Genomic DNA, 22,661 nt, shown 5'->3' with positions numbered 1-22,661 from the left:
ATTTTGTTCGTAGCCCAGTTTGAAACAATTATTAGTTAACACTAAGTTGTAAACACTTGGATATACCAAAAAACTGATATACCAAACTGGATATACCAAAAAACATTGATGTAATCGCTTCCTGCCAGGACTTTTACGGGCTTTTCTCAAATCACAGAAGAAACGTCGACGCAGCGGTATAGTAGCAGATGCAGAGGCAAGTGTTATTTAAATAAACTCCTTAAAACTCCGTAGTTGTATGGGAAACACACCCCAGATCAGCTTGTAGGCCATTAGCAATCTGTTTATTTTATTTTATGAAGCCTATACAGTAGATCACTTGCCACATTCTCACTTTCAATAGACAGATGCAATAGCCATTGGTCAAGTATTGAGTATAAAGCAATTAAGATATAAATACAAAAAGTACATTTATCATAAAAATTGACAAAAATACATTTGGATTGACAAAACACTGGATTAAATATCGTAGGGAGGAAAACTTGTACATCCATTGGCCCGTGGGGAGATCACATGCCAGTTGCCTCTCCCTTGACTCTGTTGATGACTTTGTCCAGATGGTCTATGTATGTATTGCAACGTTCGGCTGTGAGTTTGTTTTGCCAAAAAAACTCTATTGCAGATGTCAATGCGTCTTTGTTCATGGGTTTGGCCTCACAGCAGAGGCTAAGACAACTATGACCCACGTTTTGGTTTCGTATATTAATTTGCCCTACTTATTGACTGCAATGTAGTCAATTGACTGCTTGACAGGTTATTTTTATTTTTCTGTACAATAAACAAATACATCTGCTTTATGCCGCAGAATTACGCACTTGGCCAGCCTATAGAACGGGCACATTTTGGAGAGAATAGAGAATGCATACGACGAAGAATCTGTAGGCTATTTGTGGCTGGTTACCAGCAAACAATGTTTAATGCATTAACTCAAGACGTCAAACGTTTTCTAAACAATACAAACAGAAAGGATGCAGCAGGCAGCAAATATAGAAGAGTAATTTCCAGTGGAAGAACAAAATGCTGAATGAAGCCCAAAGATATGAAGGCATATCTGGCAAGTTGTTATTTTTTGAAGACCTAGTTTGCAAGGAGACATAAAGCGTGTGCATGCCACACTATCCACAGCTGTGGTAGCGGGGGGTAGGAGGATTACTGTTAGCGCAGGATTTATATAAAATTCTTCAACAGAAGGCCTGCCTCGAATGCAGGCTTGCCCAAAAAAAGGCCTGTGGTTTGCGCAGCCTACAGTAAGTAGGTCTTAGTGAGTTAGGAGTCCTCTCGACTTCTTTTAAGCTGTCTCAGAGGTAGAAAGTTGCGTTTGTTGGGGGCAGGGCCGGATTAACAATTCATAGACCCTTGGGAACAAATGTCTGATGGCCCCCCCTGCCCCCCAGCCAATGTGAATCGTGCCATTTAAGGCACGAGCGCATCTGTGAGGCCAAGCCTCACCAACTAGCCCATTTGTTTACAACTAACATTACATTTAATTAAACTGCTTATAGGTTATGCCAAAATAGTTTCAACATTTTTAATATCAGTGTCGGGTGAATTAGGAAATGTTCTCAAAGTAGCCTTATGGCTGAAAGCTGCTTGGGATCCCCCCTGTCAAGCAATAACCATACAAAAAGTTTAAAACAGATGACATGATGTGCGTCACTGACATAATGTAAAATAATATAGCCTAGATATTACAATATGTTCGAATACATGTGTGTTTATTTTAGGGGATATTCGAAGCGTCATTTTGAGCAATTTTGACAGCCCTAGTCCACTGTAGGCTACGCCAATCGTCTATTAACACCTTCCACCTAACCCTGGTGAGTGGGGGTCGCTATAATGCATCTGAAATAACACCATTGAGTAGCCTATGCGAAATAGCCTTAAAATTGTTCCGGTGTTGTGTGCCTTCTGGTTTCTCCACCTACTGGTTTCCTTGCGCGTGCATGCACTGCAGCAGTTGTCAGACATTCACAAACAAATTGTTTTAGGCGGTTTGAAGTCGCCATTTCAAACGCCACGAGCGCTCGGCTACATTACAGCCACTCGGACAAAAGACATGTAAAAAAATATGTTTTGAAAACTAGCATTAAACTGGATTCGATCCCGCAAAAGCAACACACGCGTGACTCTCTCCAGCCTGATTCCCTAGTCTTTGAGCCAACTAATATGTTACGTGATACAACTATTGTATACATTAACTATTGTAGGCTACCATTAATTAATAACGTAGGCAACACCCAGGTAACATGTTGTCCAGACTATCTGAAACAAGTGGTTGCCCTTCATCTACAACAACTGGTTACCTTGGGCTGCTACAGTCGTCAGTGCACTGTGCACAGTAGGCCTATGCTACTCTTTGTGGTTGATCAACTAAAAATTAAGGATGTATTTGGTGATGACGTTATTGTAGGCCTAGTAGACCTAAATTCTGAGAAATTAAATGGTACGAGAAACGATCTACATAGCGCACCAGACCGTGATGTCTTCAAGGGTTGAATAAAGGGAGTTTGCAAAAATTTGTGTATTTTTCAAGTCAATAAACATTCTTAATTTTCAAATGTCTTTGTCAGGGAACATCTGACTTTTCAAAACCATAGGCCTGATAGTTGCTCAGACAGTTATAAAATAAAGGCAATACCATTTGTGTCACCTAATGCAGTTCAGTGAATTAGCAAGATACCATCAGAAGGCAACAATCATAAAGCACCTGTGCGCGCGCTCTCTCTCCTTTGTGCATAAAGCGTGTTGTAGGCTAGATTTGCGTGGAGACCCTAGGCTACTTTTGTGAGACGACGACCTAGGCTATGTTATAGACGTGCTATGAGGTACCAGTGTTTAGCTGTGTCACAAAACAATAAGCTTTGTCAGACTACTTTTAAAATGATATTCAGGGCTATATACATTTTAAACATTCGGGGCTGAAGACCCGACAAAGCCTTGCATTAATTCTTCAGATGGGAAGTGTCAGGAATTTTCATACGAGAGACGCTCTCATTGGTGGTTAGTATATGGAGTAGGGGATTGACAGCAACATAGCCAATCACATTATGAGAGATGCTGAATTTAACATAAACTGCGATGTTTGATTTTAAATGAATGTAAATTTAGCCGTGACTGTAAGCTGGCACACGTGGGTGCTCAATGTTTTCCGTATCGGCGCCTATGACAAGCGTATCTCGCGGTTGCATCTATTACAAACAAACATGCAATGTGATGTCAAGCCTTTAAATGAAAAACATAGCCTGACGAGCCAGACCCACATTAAAATGTAGGGTCTGGGCACTCACCGTTCGCAGTGCTCAGTCCGAGGGGCGGGATAATCAGTTGTCTTTCAAATTCCCTGCACGCACTTAATGGGACAGCGGCAGTGCTATGAGTCCCATGCGTTTCCCACAAGCGGAGCTAGTTGGCTAGTTCAAACGTTTGCCAACTTAATAAAAGCTTAACTCGTGTCACACTGTTCGCCAATAACAACCATCTTCGCCATCTTATTTGTTTTCAAGTAGCAGGGAATTCAAGCCAAACCGTTGCAACTCTGCCATCAATCATTATGTTAAGCCCACCTAACGACTCTATACACGATTTCATTGGCCTGATTAAGTTTCGATTTCTGGAGCTCACAAGCCAACGGAGAGTTGCTAGACTAGCCCTGGGCGCGTCGAGATTTCTATGCTATGACATACACTCTTATAAATACACAAATAAATGCTAATGAAGTGAACTTGTGACCATCAAAAATCGTTTATCGCCTCCGTGATAACTCCGTGATAACAGGACGTAACAGGAAGGCATTTGGCTGAGCAACGGAGGTTAATATGCTCTATATTTTGTCCAAATGATGTCTGTCTATCATCGTTGCACTCGGAGAAACCAGAATGTTTAATTTGTCCTGCGTTTCTTCTCACGGCTGCAAACGGGATTCACTCGCAGTTAACCAAATATTTCTTTATTAGGGCAAGGCAGGCATATTTCTGGCTATTAAATTATTTCTAAATTCATTTGCTAAAGTCTGTAGTGAAGTCTGTGTAGGGTTTTCCAGGCTCCATTTCTTTTTACGAGACACCCTGCTCACTTGAGACCTCTGCCGGTTGTTTGGGTTGTTGCAGCGTCGTTGCAGCGTCACTGGAAAAATACAAATTAAAGTCGCGTGATACCGCGTGATCCCACGCACGGACCGCGAGGAAGGCTGGCCAAGTCGAAGCACTGCCCACTGTATAAAACAAAAACTGTCTGCGGGCTACTGCAGGCATACCTGGGAATTTTTGAGACCGAAGTGTGTTTATTTATTGAATTGGTGGAATGCTGTTACATAGTGAATATAGGAACACTTGGCATTTAAAATCCCTGTAAATTAAATTGCAATATCTATATCAATAATATCAATATCTGTTTATAAAAATCATTCAGCCTTACACAGTGTTGCCAACTTAGCGACTTTGTAGCCATTTTTAGCGAGATTTCAGACCCCCCAAGCGACTTTTTTTGTAAAAAGCGACTAGCGACAAATCTAGCTACTTTTTCTGGCGTTCTTGGAGACTTTTTGAGACTCTGATGTGATGGCATGTAACGTCCCTTTTTATTCTTCTGAGTGAGCAGTGAGTTCGGCTGTGCTGTATAGGAGTCTCATGCCTGTTTAGTTTGTGAATTAGCCTAAATCGAAGTTAAGCCCAAAGCGCTTCTCCCATGATTATAAAAGTAATGACTGGCCTATGTAGTATCAGCCCATGTTATCCACAGAAGTAGATGTTCTATAGATCTAACAGCTCAGACAACGTTATTGGAAGGTGCAGCAACTTCGGGTGAGATTACAACCAGAGTCAACGAGACGAGAATGACATGATGACAGGGAAACAGGGACACGCTTTCCAGCACCGTTCAACAGAGGAAAGTAGGCTACAACTTTATTCACAAGCAGATCAGTTCAAAATCGAGCATACAAGTTAGAAAAACCTAAAGCATTCGTTTAGGCTATGTAGCCTCAATATTGTCAATGCAGGACAGACTGTTGGCTGAAGGGAAAAAAAATCTGTCGGCCTGTCCGGGTGACATTAACTAAATAAATCCAAAAAATAGCCATTGTTGTAAGGTTAAATTGTGTGTAGCCTATGGTGAAGTTATAATTATACTTCAAGCTGTGCAAAGCAAATGCAGTAGTTGAGAATAGGTTGGAAATTACTGATTTTCAGCCACTTATTGCTAATTCGGGTGTAGGCAATACTATGACAAGATGTACAGAAATGTAAAGTGTATCAATTAAAGTGTATCAATACAAGTATATTAAATTAAATTTGCCTATTTCAGTAGGCCTAGTAGAAAAGCAAACAGCTGTAAAGGGGTATTAAAGGGCCATCACCGTTTTTTTTTTTTTTTGGGTCCACGACCTGGTGACGTAATTGATATGCAAATTAGTGTGTGACATCATGTAGCGACATTTAGCGACTTTTGGAGCTGGTTTTAGCTACTTTGCATTTGAAATAGTTGGCAACACTGGCCTTACCACACTCATTCAGCCTTACCACACTCATTCAGCCTTACCACACTCATTCAAGCCCGCTCCAGTCTGTTCATTTCTACATGCTGCATGTGTGTGTGTGCAGGAAGGTGTTGCGTGTGTGTGTGCAGGAATGTGTTGCATGTGTGTGTGCAGGAATGTGTTGCGTGTGTGTGTGTGTGCAGGAATGTGTTGCATGTTTGTGTGCATTTACTTTTCGTGTTTGTGTGTGTACCTTTGGAGAAGATATTTTGACGTAAACTAGGATGGGTGCCAGTGAGGTTTTGCTGAGCTGAGTCGGGTGGTTGATCGTATCCGCGTCCAGCACCACCAACTGCAGCGTCCTGGCCAGCTCAAAGATGCGCTCAATCTCGCTCTGTACCTCCGCTAACACACACACACAGACAATATCACCCATTAGAGAAGTGTGTGTGTGTGTATGTATGGATGTGTGACCACCCATTAGAGAAGTGTGTGTGTGAGAGTGAGTGTGTGTGTGTGTATGCATGTGTGTGTGACCACCCATTAGAAGTGTGAGTGTGTGTGTGTGTTTGTGTGTGTGTGTGTTTGTGTGTATGTATGTGTGTGTGTGTATGTATGTGTCAGTGTGTGTGTGACCACCCATTAGAGAAGTGTGAGAGTGTGTGTGTGTGAATGCATGTGTGTGTGTGTGACCACCCATTAACGTACACATTTCATTAGCTAAGCTGGGCTAGCCTTTCTGTAAATGTGTGACACGTAGACATTTCTGTATCTCTCTGACTTGAACATAATATGCCATTTGTCGGGGTGTTCGTTAAATGGTAATATTCTAGCTGAAGTAGCCTAGTGGTCTCCTCTTCCTCTGGCAACGCAGCGGCAGGAAATACTTGAACCCAAGTAGTATAAACGACAATATCCGTCAGTTAGGATGCTGAAACCCCGTTTTTTAATGCTGCATAACACAATAGCCAGCTCAACTATAATTATATACACTACTTCAATCATTTCTATGTTATTTTTACGCATATATTTAATTTGCGGGAGTGCAGTGAACCATCTGTTTCTCCCGCAAACGCACCTCTCTCATCCACCCTGCTCCCGCAAAGAGCTTTCAAAACAAGAGCCCTCTAGCCTAATCCAGACTCACCCAGGAGTGTGATGGAGTGTGTGTGTGACTCACCCAGGAGTGTGTTGGAGTGTGTATGTGTGACTCACCCAGGTTGGAGCGTGCATTTGAGCGCTCTATGATGGCATGTTTGGTGGGGTTGTTTAGAACAGAGCGCTTTGCAAGAGAAATATCTGCAGTCACACGAGTGATTGAGATCCTGATGATGGTAGATAGAGGGATAGAGAGAGGGAAGGTGGAGGGATAGAGAGAGGGGAGATGGAGGGATATAGAGAGGGGAGGTGGAGGGATAGAGAGGGAGATGGAGAGAGAGGGAGATGGAGGGATAGAGGGAGATGGAGGGATAGATAGAGAGGGGAGATGGAGGGGATAGATAGAGATGGGGAGATGGAGATGGAGGGATAGATAGAGAGGGGAGATGGAGGGATAGATAGAGAGAGGGAGATGGAGGATAGATAGAGAGAGAGGAGAGATGGAGGAGGGATATAGAGAGGGAGGGAGATGGATGGAGGGGATAGAGAGAGGGAGATGGGGAGATGGAGGGATAGATAGAGAGGGGAGATGGAGGGATAGATAGAGAGGGGAGATGGAGGGATAGAGAGAGGGGAGATGGAGGGATAGAGAGAGGGGAGATGGAGGGATAGAGAGAGGGGAGATGGAGGGATAGATAGAGAGAGGGGAGATGGAGGGATAGAGAGAGGGGAGATGGAGGGATAGAGAGAGGGGAGATGGAGGGATAGATAGAGAGAGAGGGAGATGGAGGGATAGATAGAGAGAGGGGAGATGGAGGGATAGAGAGAGAGGGGAGATGGAGGGATAGATAGAGAGAGGGGAGATGGAGGGATAGATAGAGAGAGGGGAGATGGAGGGATAGATAGAGAGGGAGATGGAGGATAGAGGGAGATGGAGGGATAGAGAGGGAGATGGAGGGATAGATAGAGGAGATGGAGGGGATAGATAGAGGGAGATGGAGGGATAGATAGATGAGGGGGATGGAGGGATAGATGGAGGGATAGAGGGAGATGGAGGGATAGAGAGAGGGGAGATGGAGGGATAGAGAGAGAGGGGGATGGAGGGGAAGAAGTAACAGAAGAAGAGAAGAAAAAAGAAGAACAATTCTGACATTACAACTATATACTGCAACATGGCACACACACATATTACACCACACACACACACACACATATTATACACACACACATATTATACATACACACACACACACACATATTATACACACACACATATTATACACACACACACACATTATACACACATACACACACACACACACATATTATACACACACACACACACACACATATTATACATACACACACACACACACACACATATTATACACACACACACACACACACATATTATACACACACACACACATTATACACACACACACATTATACATACACATTATACATACACACATATTATACATACACACACACACACATTATACATTACACATACACACATATTATACATACACACACACACACACACACATACACACACACACATATTATACATACACACACACACACATATTATACATACACACACACACACATATTATACACACACACATATTATACATACACACACACACACATATACATATACACACACACACACACACATATTTATACATACATATTATACATACACACACACACACACACACATATTATACATACACACATATTATACATACACACATTATACACACACACACATTATACATACACACATTATACATACATACACACATTATACACACATATTATACATACACACATATTATACATACACACATATTATACATACACACACACACACATATTATACATACACACACACACACATATTATACATACACACACACACACATATTATACACACACACATTATACACACACACACACACACATATTATACATACACACACACACACACACACACATATTATACATACACACACACACACACACACACACATATTATACATACACACATATTATACATACACACATATTATACACACACACACACACACATATTATACACACACACACACACACACACATATTATACACACACACACACACACACACACACACATTATACATACACACACACACATATACATACACAAACACACACACACAAACATATTATACATACACACACACACACATATTATACATACACACACAAACACACACATTATACACACACACAATAAACACATACACACACACATTCATACACACTCACACAAACACACACACACACACATACACACACACACACAAACACACACACACACAAACATATTATACACATACACATATTATACACACACACATATTCACACATTATACACACACACACATATTATACACACACACACACACACACATATTATACATACACACACACACACAAACATATTATACATACACACACACACAAACATATTATACACACACACACACACACATATTATACATACACACACACACACATATTATACATTACACACACATATTATACACACACACACACACACAAATATTATTATACACACACACAACACACACACATATTATACATACACACACACAAACATATTACACACACACACACACACACAAACATATTATACATACACACAAACATATTATACATACACACAAACACACACACAAACACATTATACATACACAAACACATACACACAAACATATTTATACATACACACAAACACACAAAACACATACACACAAACATATTATACATACACACACACACAAACATTATACATACACACAAACACACACACACACACAAACACATTATACATACACACACACAAACACATACACACAAACATATTCATACATACACACACACAAACACATACACACAAACATATTATACACTCACACAAACACACAAACACAAACATATTATACATACACACACACACACAAACATATTCATACACACTCACACAAACATATTCACACACATATTATACATACACACACACACATATTATACACACATATATACATACACACACAAACATATTATACATACACACATAATTATACACACACACATTATACATATTATACATACACACACACACATATTATACACACATTATACACATATTATTATACACACACACACATTATACGCACATATTATACACACACATATATTATACATACACACACACACACACAATTATACATACACACACACACACACATATTATACATACACACACAAACATATTATAAACACACACACACACAAACATATTCATACATACACACAAGCACACAAACACATACACACAAACATATTATACATACACACTTACACAAACACACACATACACATACACACAAACATAAACATATTATATATACAAACAAACACACAAACAACACATACATACACACAAACACACACACACACATATTATATACACACTCACACAAACATATTCATACACACACACACACATACATACACACACACACACACAAACATATTCATACACACTCACACAAACACACACACATATTCATACACACTCACACAAACACACATATTCATACACACTCACACACAAACATATTCATACACACTCACACAAACATATTCACACACACACACACACACACACACAAACACATTATATATACACACTCACACAAACACACACACATACACACAAACATATTCATACACTCACACAAACACACACATATTCATACACATCTCACACAAACACACACACACATATTCATACACACTCACACAAACACACACACACACAAACATATTCATACACACGCAAACACACACACAAACACACACACACACAAACATACACACTACACACAAACACACATACACACAACACATAAACATACACACACACACGCAACACACACACAAACATATTCATACACATATTCAAACACACACACACACAAACATACACATACACAAACATATTCATAAACACACATATACACATATACACACACACACAAACATATTCATACACACACCACACAAACACACATATTCATACACACACACAAACACACACACACAAACATATTCATACACACTCACACAAACATATTCATACACACACAAACACACACACACACAAACATATTTATACACACTCACACAAACACACACACACACATATTCATACACACTCACACAAACACACACACACACAAACATATTCATACACACTCACACAAACATATTCATACACACTCACACAAACACACACACACACAAACATATTCATACACACTCACACAAACACACACACACACACTACCCAGGCGTCATTACTCACCGTCCTTCAAATCTGTGTTTTAAAAAATCAAAAAGTGCTTTCTGCATCATATCAGTAACCTGCAAAAATAAGAGAATACACTCTGCTCACCTAACAAGCCCTAATACACACTGAGGGCCAGATGCTCAACGCTTTATGCTCAGGCGATTTGTTTGCCAAGAATGCGTGTAAAATCATTGAGCAGGTATGTACAAACAGGGCTTAATGATGTAAAAAAGAAACTGCCTGTCGGGGAGCTGAAAGTGGCAGATTGTGATTGTCATGTCATGCATATGCATTCATGGGAGGATCCAGGGGAAAGTGGGAGCTTATAAACAAATGGGAGGGGAAGAGTAAAGAGCCTAGTTATGTATTCCATTGTGGTATGTACAAAGACTGCTCCTGAAAGCCACGCCTATTCTGCTTCTAAATACTTCCGCCTTTGTAAAAGTAGGTGTTAATCCACATTGCAGTTCAACGCGCCAATAAGAGAACCTTTCAAAGACAACAGAATCGCTATTTAGAACACCAGTTTTTGTGGTGAAAGTATTTGTACTACCAAAAGCAACCTTAACTTTGGTTGGCCTCGTGATAATGTCTTACTTTCACTTTCACGCGTCATTCACTTAAACTTTCCTACTTGCTAAATTTGATTAATCTTCCATAGCTTCTACGACACAAGTAGTTTTGAGTAGAACTACTGATCTTCATTATCTCCCCTGCTTGTTGACATCTTATCATGTATGGTATTATTTCATGATCGCTAAACGCTTGTTTGATTCTTTTTTAATGTTGTCATCAGTTCTATTCAACTGCGCTTTTGTAGGCGCTGCCATTCAGTTGGGACGTTTGTAAATTTGCGTTTATGGGCGGAGAAGGGCAGAGAAAGGTGCAGTTTACACTTAAGGATTGAACGATTGATAAATCTGACGGAAACTTGGGTCTGACAGCGTGCTCTTAATCTGGCTTGGTGTGTCCATGGCTTATCGCTACCTTCGCAAAAATATCACGCACATCTGGCCCTGAATGTCACGCACATAAAATCACAAAGAGTGTGTATGTGAGATGTGTGTGTGTGTATGTGAGGTGTGTGTGTGTGTGTGAGAGGTGTGTGTGTGTATGTGAGGTGTGTGTGTGTGTGTATGTGAGGTGTGTGTGTGTCAGTGTTGCGCGGACTGTCCGAAATTAAGCGGTCAACCGCGGATGACCGCGGTTATGAGTCATATAAAAAATATTTTAATGATATTCGGGTCATTTGCGGCCAGGACAGTTAAAATTAATTAAATATATCTATTTTAAAAAATACTTGAAGTATCACGAGAAGGCTAGCATCAATATTTAACTCATAATTGCTTTTTCAAAGATATCATTGGTTGAAGCATACAGTAGACCTACTTGCCACATAGGTGGAGAGGTAGAGATGGAGACTGTAGAGGTGGAGAGGTAGAGATGGAGACTGTAGAGGTGGAGAGGTAGAGATGGAGACGCTAAAGAAGCTGAAGACGCGAGAAGTTAAAATAATAAAGACACCCCTCCAGGAAAAGCCATATATGGGAAATAAGAAGATGGCAGTAGTGCAATGTTCTATGTTCTTACGAAGCCATTTAAAAGTATGACAGCCACAAAACAGGCACGACCAACATACAGTAACTTGTCACAAATCGCGGCAGTGGTAGACTAAGCCCTCCACACCAACCTGAGTAAGTGCAATTTCAGACCTCAAGCAAGCAATAGATAGCTTTATATACTGACCTGGGACAGCTTTTTTGGAATAGGTACAAGACCTATTGACAAGTCGCTAAGTAAAATAATGCTGATACTTTGCCCATGCCACCTGCCCATGTTAAACTTTTAGCCTACAGCCGTGAGCAGATGAATTTCCCCTTGGGGATCAATAAAGTATCTATTTATCTCTATCTATCTAGGTAGCTTGATGAGCCAGACCCACATTGCTGCCGCTAGGGTGCATCTAGATTTCTAGGCTAGTGAGCAGGTGGCTGCAGGCATAAATGTTATGGCACACAGGCTACACAGCCATATCTACCGGTACGTATAGGCCATATAGGTTTGTGCATGCATAAAAGTTACTTTGGTTCATTGTGTCTGTGACTTTAAACAGTGTATGTATGTGCTTCAGTAAAGCGTTGTGCTTCATTCAGCATTATAAACCAGTTCTTATGCTTATACGTTTTGACCAGCAATGTATCTCTCTTGCCTGCCTTGCTGCCTTCACCATTTCTGTTTTCGAAGGAAAAATGGATGTCCATGACCTTGAAGTCTTGTCTTGTGTTTAGCTAATCCTTTGCTGGTTGCGTGTGTGCTTGCACTCTTATTCTCATTCTCTCTCCTAATAACATTATGTCCTGCATGCCTAGTTGCGTGTTGTTCTACTGCATAAAGTTTCACAAATAAATTAGTTTGTTTTACAGAAATGGCCTACTGTCACACTGCATGGTAGGCTATAACCAAAACCAAGGTGTGTGTGTGTAGGTGTGTGTGTGTGTGTGTGAGGTGTGTATGTGTGTGTGTGTGTGCTGTATGTGAGGTGTGTGTGTGTGTTAGGGGTGTAACGGTTCGTGTAGTTTTTTTGAACCGAAGCTTGATGCAGGCGTCCGCGGTTCGGTGCTTGAATTTACCACGGAGAATACGGTATAAAAATACACAAAACTTGTATGCGGATTAATTAATGTCATGCGCAATTACTGTTAAGCAGCGAGAGTTACGGGAGTTCTTTAGCGACACCTAACGCTAATCTCTAGCCTCGCCTTAGCTCTGATTGGCGCCTATGTTTTTTTTTTGTCAGGTCGTCTCGTCGGTCGAGTCAGTCAGTCATTAGCAGCACTAAGGTGGCGACCCACAAGAGTTAGAAGATCCGCTGGTCTTTAAGATCGAAAGTTTGTGAACTTCAGTTACAGTAGTACAGGCAAGAGAGTGGTGGATAAGATGCAACTGTGTGTCGGCGTTGTTCAGCAGTTGTTATATATGTGAGTGGAAATATATGCTACACATATTCGAAGCCATCAACCAGATGATGATGTAGGCTACCAATCACTAAAACGAGAAAAAAAAAATTCCCATGCGCTTCAGCAGCCTTTTGATACACATACAAATAGGGCCAAAACCTATGGCTTAAATGAAATGATTTCGTAATGACAGAAAGCTATGTAAATCGTGTGGTAATTACCTTTATGTTGGGGTAACTTCTCACATGAGGAGCTGGTAGTGTTTAGTGCATAGACAGTAAAAGAAAGTGACAACGCTAACTAGGCTAATAAACAAGCCATGCTACGGTGAGTTAACATAGACTGTATATATAGAACAGTCTATGTGAGTTAACGTCAAAGGGCAAAGTCACGTGACTTCTAGTTGTAGTCTGTTTAGGAAATGAAAGGAGCAATTTTGTTTTTTAAAATAAGGCAAAATAGTGTGATATTTTCACAGTTAGTAGCCTTGATTATTACTGTACACACACTGAAAATATTGAGGCAAATTGTAGACCCTTCCATATACAACTCAACACAGATGTTGAAGGTCTTGCTTAAGTGGATTTTTAAAAATCATTATTCTATGTCATTTGCACTTTCAGAAATAAGAGATGCTGTAGGCCTATTTTCAGTTTTATAACTCATTGTCTTATTTTGTTTACAAGTTACAGATGGAGTATGGGTACTTATTGTACTGTTTAGCCTACATCTTACACACTTCAGGCTGTTGCAGATAGCTCAGGGAAGAGACTGTATGACACTACAGTAGGTGGTACAGCCTGATACATGCACAATAAAAAAAAATTGCTTTCTGCATTTTTGTTTTGCTTTTGCCTCCATTGTACCGAACCGTGATGTCCGAACCGAGGTATGAACCGAACCGTGACTTCTGTGTACCGTTACACCCCTAGTGTGTGTGTATGTGAGGTGTGTGTGTTTGTGTGTGTGTGTGTGTGTGTGTGTGTGTGTGCTTTACCTCGTAACCTTTGAGTGATGGCCCCACCAGCACCACTGGCCTCATGGAAGGAACAACATCGTAAGGAGGAATGTGCTCTGACTGTCAACACACACACACACCCACACACACATAAAAGAGCATACACACAAAAATCAACAAGCACACAAACACACACACACATACGCATGTACACACACATAAAAGAGCAAGCACACACACACACACACACATACATACAAGAGAGCAACCACGTACACACAAACACACACACACACACACACACAAGAGCAAGCACACACACACACACACATAAGAGAAAGCACACAAACACACACACACACATCATAAGAGAAAGCACACACACACACACACACTCACACACAAAAGAATAGCAAGCACATAGCACACATACAAAATGACACACACATACGCACAGAGAAAAAAATAGTTAACGCAACGCACAGCATAACTTGATGGTGAAATGTAGATTGTAAACTTTATCCTCCACATTAGTGGGAAGTTAAAATACTAAACTCCACGTTAGTGTAGATGTGTGGGGTGGGCAGTTAGTATACTAAACTCCACATCAGTGTAGATGTGTGGTGGGCAGTTAGTATACTAAACTCCACATTAGTGCAGATATGTGGTGTAGATGTGTGGTGGGCAGTTAGTATACTAAACTCCACATTAGTGTAGATGTGGGTAGTTAGTATACTAAACTCCACATTAGTGTAGTGGTGGGTAGTTAGCATACTAAACTCCACATTAATGAGATATGTGGTGTAGATGTGTGGTGGGCAGTTAGTATACTAAACTCCACATTAGTATAGATGTGTGGTGGGCAGTTAGTATACTAAATTCCACATTAGTGTAGATGTGGGTAGTTAGTATACTAAACTCCACATTAGTGTAGTGGTGGGTAGTTAGTATATTAAACTCCACATTAGTGCAGATGTGTGGTGGGCAGTTAGTATATTAAACTCCACATTAGTGCAGATGTGTGGTGTAGATGTGTGGTGGGCAGTTAGTATATTAAACTCCACATTAGTGCAGATGTGTGGTGTAGATGTGTGGTGGGCAGTTAGTATATTAAACTCAACATTAGTGCAGATGTGTGGTGTAGATGTGTGGTGGGCAGTTAGTATATTAAACTCCCATTAGTGCAGATGTGTGGGTAGATGTGTGGTGTAGATGTGTGGTGTAGTGTGTGGTGGGCAGTTAGTATATTAAACTCCCACATTAGTGCAGATGTGTGGTGTAGATGTGTGGTGGGCAGTTAGTATATTAAACTCCACATTAGTGCAGATGTGTGGTGTAGATGTGTGGTGGGCAGTTAGTATATTAAACTCCACATTAGTGCAGATGTGTGGGTGTAGATGTGTGGTGGGCAGTTAGTATACTAAACTCCCACATTAGTGTAGATGTGGGTAGGGCATTAGTGTAGTGGTGGGTAGTTAGTATATTAAACTCCACATTAGTGCAGATGTGTGGTGTAGATGTGTGGTGGGCAGTTAGTATATTAAACTCCACATTAGTGCAGATGTGTGGTGTAGATGTGTGGTGGGCAGTTAGTATACTAAACTCCACATTAGTGCAGATGTGTGGTGTAGATGTGTGGTGGGCAGTTAGTATATTAAACTCCACATTAGTGCAGATGTGTGGTGTAGATGTGTGGTGGGCAGTTAGGTATACTAAATTCCACATTAGTGTAGATGTGGGAGTATACTTATTAGTGTAGTGGTGGGTAGTTAGTATATTAAACTCCACATTAGTGCAGATGTGTGGTGTAGATGTGTGGTGGGCAGTTAGTATATTAAACTCCACATTAGTGCAGATGTGTGTGGTGTAGATGTGTGGTGGGCAGTTAGTATATTAAACTCCACATTAGTGCAGATGTGTGGTGTAGATGTGTGGTGGGCAGTTAGTATACTAAACTCCACATTAGTGCAGATGTGTGGTGGGCAGTTAGTAAACCATGTCTTCCAGATGAGTTTAAATTGTGTGGATTATGGTGGAGAGGATTTAATTTGCATTGCAATTGAGAACTCTGGAGGATTTTTCTTTAGGATTTCTTTAATCTTTAATTGTATGTGTCAATCTATCTTTCATCCTCTGCTCCAATCTCTCTCTGCATTCAATAAATGCATCAATAATTGAAGGAGGAATTGGATCAGAACTATATAATTAGATATAGATTGACGATTTGAAGGATTCTAGTATACAAAATTCTGATTGGTCTGTGAAGAATGCGGCCCAGACCAGCTATAATCATGGAGGAACTTGTAAATGAGACGTGTGAGCAAAAGCGGATAGCAGCACCGTAGACCTGCAATGGGTGCTGTCAGCCGAGGTTTATACCTCTTCAGCTATGAGAATAATACATGGGGCAGTTAATATGGTATTAATATGGTTTTGTTTTTTAACTTGCTGTCCTAACACTGTCCTGCAGTTTATACACAACACCCTCAAATAGCATTGCTCCTAAATGTAATAGTTGCTTACTTTAAGAAGATTAAAGTTTTACTGTAATTTTACTAATTTATTAGCTTTTGATAATTCTTTCTTTGCAAAAAAACCTTTCACCATGCTGCCTGCTATAAATTAAAATAATGAATTGTATATTAACTTATGTAATTATTGACATATAGATTGACACATAGAATAAAAGATAGATTGACACAAATAATTAAAGATATGTCCCATAAAACCTCTATATAGAACATGTCTCATGCCATTCTGCAGTTCTCCAATATCCCTGTTTAATATGCATGAGAGGAAACTCTCTAAAGAAACAATGTCTGACTGAATATAAGCATATCAAACATGAAATGTGTGATATTTCTAGTTCTAGTGGCTCTGCTAGGTTAATGTGTGAGCTGTGGCCTGTGTCCTCAGCCTGGGGTTGGTCAAGGACACATGGAGGACACAGACTACATGAGATGTTCTGATGTTGTCATGAGATGTTCTGATGTTGTCATGAGACATTGTGCTCTCACGGTACTGAGCTTATAGAAACGTCTTGAAGGACATGTTGAACTCACATGCACACACATAACCAAACTCTTACAGACACTGAAAGCCCCTTAGGTGCAATGCAGTTAGTGCATCAACAGCCCTATACTTTAGCTGCAGCATGCATGGCTACACTCTGCTTCATGCAGAAGCTACCCATCATGGCTACGCTCTGCTTCATCATGGCATGGTGCGCACCACTGAAAGGAAGGCAGAACACAATAGTGCCTGTTGCATTGTCTAAAGGGCCTTTAGTGACAGATCAAGCAAAGCCAAGCATGCATGAGTAGACACCTACACTCCTAGGTAAAGCAATATTACAGGGGTTTGGGGCGGGGGGGGGGGCAAGCAGACAGAACTTACCGACCTCTGCTTCAGCTTGGCTGGGAGAGAGAGAGGAGGAGGAGAGAAGAGGAGGAAAGAAGAGAGAGAGAAGAGGAGGAGGGGGAGGAGAGAGAGAAGAGGAGGAAAGAAGAGAGAGAGAGGAGGAGGAGAGAAGAGAGGAGAGAAGAGGAGGAGGAGGAGAAGGGGAGTAAAGGAAGGGGAGTGTGAGTATGCATGAGTAGGCATGCGATTCAGTTGTGGAACCTGATGACAAACCCAGAGAGTGCAGCACTGCACAGCGTGTCTGTGTGTGTGTGTGTGAGAGAGAGAGAGAGCCATGATGTTTGTATGTGTGTCTGTGTGTGTGTGTGTATTACAAAGAGAGTGGTGATTTATTTATTTAACATTATTTTATATCTATCTATCTATCTATGTGTGTGTCTGTAACAGAGAGAACAGTGGTGTGTGTGTGTGTATTACAGAGAGAACAGTGTGTGTGTGTGTGTGTATTACAGAGATAACATGGTGTGTGTGTGTATTACAGAGAGAATAGTGGTGTGTGTGTGTGATTGCTGTGGCAAGAGCAGCAGCTTTCGGGCAGGTAAACGGTCGACACAGAGTGATAGGAAGTGTATCCGTGGTTACAGTAGACAGAGCGATAGGAAGTGTATCCGTGGTTACAGTAGACACAGAGCGATAGGAAGTGTATCCGTGGTTACAGTAGACAGAGCGATAGGAAGTGTATCCGTGGTTACATTAGACACAGAGTGATAGAAAGTGTATCCGTGGTTACATTAGACACAGAGTGATAGGAAGTGTATCCATGGTTACCTTCTTAAAGAAGGGTATTCGTTTCTCTTTGGCTAAAGGGGGCGGGGCTGAGTTTGGATTGGTCTTCGGGGAACGTTGGGGGAGCATCAATCTCCTCAAATTCTAACTCTGTGATGTCAATGTCCAGGGCTAAATACACACACACACACACACAACACACACAGGCACATAGTTATGCAACACACACATGGCAACGCTGCAGTGGGAGGGGAGATCCTCGGGACTGCAGTGGAATAATGCAAAATGAATCTGCATGAATTAAATTTGATCATATGAAGATGAGCACACAGATGAGACTTACGTCATTAATGGGGCAAACATTTGTGTGTGTGTGTGTGTGTGTATGCGCACCCACAAAATGTGTGTATGCATGTATGAAAACGAATGAATAAGTGTGTATGTGGATGAGTGTGTGTAACAGAGGTCGTAATTCGTCCACCACTCATGGCCCTCGAACCCGCACACCTCCACACACACCAGCATGGGAGTCGAACGCTCTAACCACTGAGCTAAAAGCCCAGGCTTCCAACTCAGCGGTTAGAAGCGTTCTTAAGGTTAGGGCTGTGAGGATTTACACGGGCAACTAGCACGCTAACTCAGTTCGCCTCCGTTACATGTGTATGCATCTGTGTGAACATGTGTTCGTAGATCTCCTTGTGTTTGGGTGTGTGTTGATACACACGGCCAGATGTACGTATATTTGCAAACGTAGCGTTATCAGCACCATGATGAACCCGCAGAAACCGCATGCTATGACAGTTATGTTAACATCGTATTTATCAAACCTTTAGCTCATCGGGTAAATAACGCCTTGCTCCGGGGTCAGACCATTGGTCCAACATCCCGTTAGTCCGACATCCCATTAGTGCGACCATACACAGTGGGTGGAAATATTTAGGTGCAAAATAGACGTACGCTTTAATGGGCAGTTTTCGTACATACAGGGTGCATTTTACGCTCCTCCTCCCATCTTTCTGTCACTCTCATTTTTGATTTTCAGCTACTGAACTACACACGCATGCACACATCCAGCTCAAATACTTTTTTCATTATATTTAACCCCTAGACATTTTTTGTATTAACAAATTCAAAGTCGACTTTTGAAATGCTGTTGTCTTGGACTCATTAACCCTTAGAACCCTAAGCTGTTTTTAGGGCATTTTCACTACCTTTATTCATAAGGATTTATTCTGGTCATTGTAAGTGCCACACACACATATTATATATTGTTTTTTTCAGCAGAGTCTAGGCTATCCAGATCTGCCATCATTTAATGTATTAGTACTAGCATTGATTTTATTTTGATTTTTAAAGAATTAAAATATAAAAATCATATTATAAAAATTCTTATATTTTGACCTGTATCTCACCACAGCAAGCTCAGAGCTCTACATGCATTTCATGTGTGTGTAGGGCAGACTGTCCTGAAACGGGCAATATAATTGCCATGTTGGAGGGATACTCTGGGGCTGAGCAATTTACAGAAATATGTGGTGTGTGATTTACGGAAATAAATGCCATTTTTTATTTAGTGATGAAAAATGACCATTCTGTGCTCCATATCTGTGACACGAACTGATCTGACCTGACTTGACCCAAGTTTGCCTGTTAGCATGTCTGACTATGGTGTATGCACTCATGATGATTCTCAACTTTTTACTGCATTGCCTTGAACAAAGTAAAGGCAAAGGTGTTTCTTTGTTGAACAAATTGGGATGCAATGTGAGCCTTGAATTGGATGCCATGCAGGAATTTTAGGATCTCAAAACGGATTATGAACATGTTTTGCCATAGAGAAACACACGATAGCGTTGGATTATAAACATGCTTTGCCACAAAAACGTGGGGTAAGTCCAGCTATATGAAGTTATTATTTTGCTGTCACTTCGTCTGTTTTATAACCCAGAAGGATGTATTTGGTATCAAATGATAGCTCTGTGTCTCCTCTTTTTCTGATATGCTTGCCATATCTATGCGATCACGGGTCCGCGAGTAATTACTCCGAGAGTAATGGGTGTGCAGCGTTGGTTTGTGTACATGACGTTAATATTTTGCAATCACTTCGTCTGTTTTTATAAGCCAGAAAGATCGATATCCATGGTAGCAATGGATAGCCCTGTTTCTCCTCTTTCATCTGATATGCTTGCCATATCTATGCGATCACGGGTTCGCGAGTAATTCAAACGAGAGTAATGGGTGCGCAGGTGAACGCCGAGAAGTATAGACTTTAAATATGATGCAATTTTATTTAATTTCATGATTTTTTTACATTTTCATACTTGATCGTACAGACAAGTGCGTAGTCTCTTTGGAAAGCCCCACTTCTTCTCTGTCATAAAATAAAGGTTTTATCTCGTTATGATGAACAGTCGCGGGGCAATGTAACAGAGAAGAAAGGGTGTGTTTTTTGACGCACTTTGCGTCAATCGGGTTCTAAGGGTTAATGTTGCATCACAAGGCAGCCGAAACAGGGTGTTTGTGTGTGTATTAAGTTGAGATAGAGAGTGTGTGTTTGTGTCAGTTTGTGTATTAAAGGAATTATCCGGAGTAAAATGCACTTTAGATCAATTTACCGATGATTGGGAGTACATACGTTGAGTTGACATCCAAATCATGTCATTCGGGTGTGTTTTGAGAAAGTTCGATTTTACCGTTTTTAGTCAAAACTTGTTATCCTGGAAGTGACCCGGGCATGTCATTTCGCCGCTACAAAACGCTATTTTTATACCTCTTCTACAGTTCCAAACAACATTACACTTACGTGGTAGGGAGTAGAGGGTCCCTAAAGCCAAACCGAAGTATCCCGAGGTCTTTATGTGGTCGGATAGAGAGTCCAGAATGAATTTCATCAAGCCAGTACCTTTCCGGAAATGTTCCCATCTTTGCTGCCATCTTAAGGGGAAAGTCTGTAGGAGTCGATTGCTGAGTGTGGAGTAACACGCTCTGGAAATTCACAATTTCGTCGCCGTTTTAAAAAAAAAAACATAGTCCTACAACTTCATTTCAATTTCGAAAGAAATACTGGACTATGGTTTTTCTTTAAAAAAAAAAAAAAAACGGGCGAATTTAAATTAGAATTTCCAGAGCGTGTTACTCCACGCTCAGCAATCGACTCCTACAGACTTTCCCCTGAAGATGGCAGCAAAGATGGCAAAATTTTTTATCATGATTAAAGTAACCTAAATGATCACGGTTATCGGCATTATACGATTTATACGATTAAAATGTGATGAATTTTTCTCTAAAACTACCACCAATGTTGGAAAGAACTCATAATGGGCCTGTCCTCCATGCACAGTAGCAACAAAACTAAAGGTCAACAGAACAGCATTCATATGCCATAGTGTCATAAAAGTGGCGTGGCTCCTTTAAAGGAGAAGTTTGGTGTGATATTGACCTAAAGTGTGTTGAAATATGATACCGAGTGTGAACTTTTGTCTCATAGCTCATTGTCCCCTGCACTCCGAAATCTGGCGCTAGATAGCTGATGCTACCAAAAGGTTTTCAGTGGGGGTGCCTCGGGCATCGGGCTAGCCATGCAAATAAATCAC

The 22,661-nt window shown here is 40.8% G+C and overlaps 1 protein-coding gene across 1 annotated transcript in view; it reads right to left on the bottom strand.

Moving 5' to 3' along the window:
• LOC125309637 (voltage-dependent L-type calcium channel subunit beta-2-like) overlaps positions 1–22,661 on the bottom strand; it is an 81,259-nt gene that overhangs the window by 15,552 nt on the left and 43,046 nt on the right. Inside the window, 6 exon segments of the mRNA XM_048266695.1 lie at positions 5,727–5,878; positions 6,689–6,798; positions 11,023–11,081; positions 14,962–15,042; positions 19,111–19,189; positions 19,191–19,239. Coding sequence (XP_048122652.1) covers positions 5,727–5,878; positions 6,689–6,798; positions 11,023–11,081; positions 14,962–15,042; positions 19,111–19,189; positions 19,191–19,239 — 530 coding nt within the window.

The sequence above is a fragment of the Alosa alosa genome, chromosome 16, assembly GCF_017589495.1.
Source record: "Alosa alosa isolate M-15738 ecotype Scorff River chromosome 16, AALO_Geno_1.1, whole genome shotgun sequence".
Taxonomy (NCBI): domain Eukaryota; kingdom Metazoa; phylum Chordata; class Actinopteri; order Clupeiformes; family Clupeidae; genus Alosa; species Alosa alosa.
Note: the sequence above shows the minus strand (reverse complement) of the source record. Positions and strands in the feature narration are given on the sequence as shown.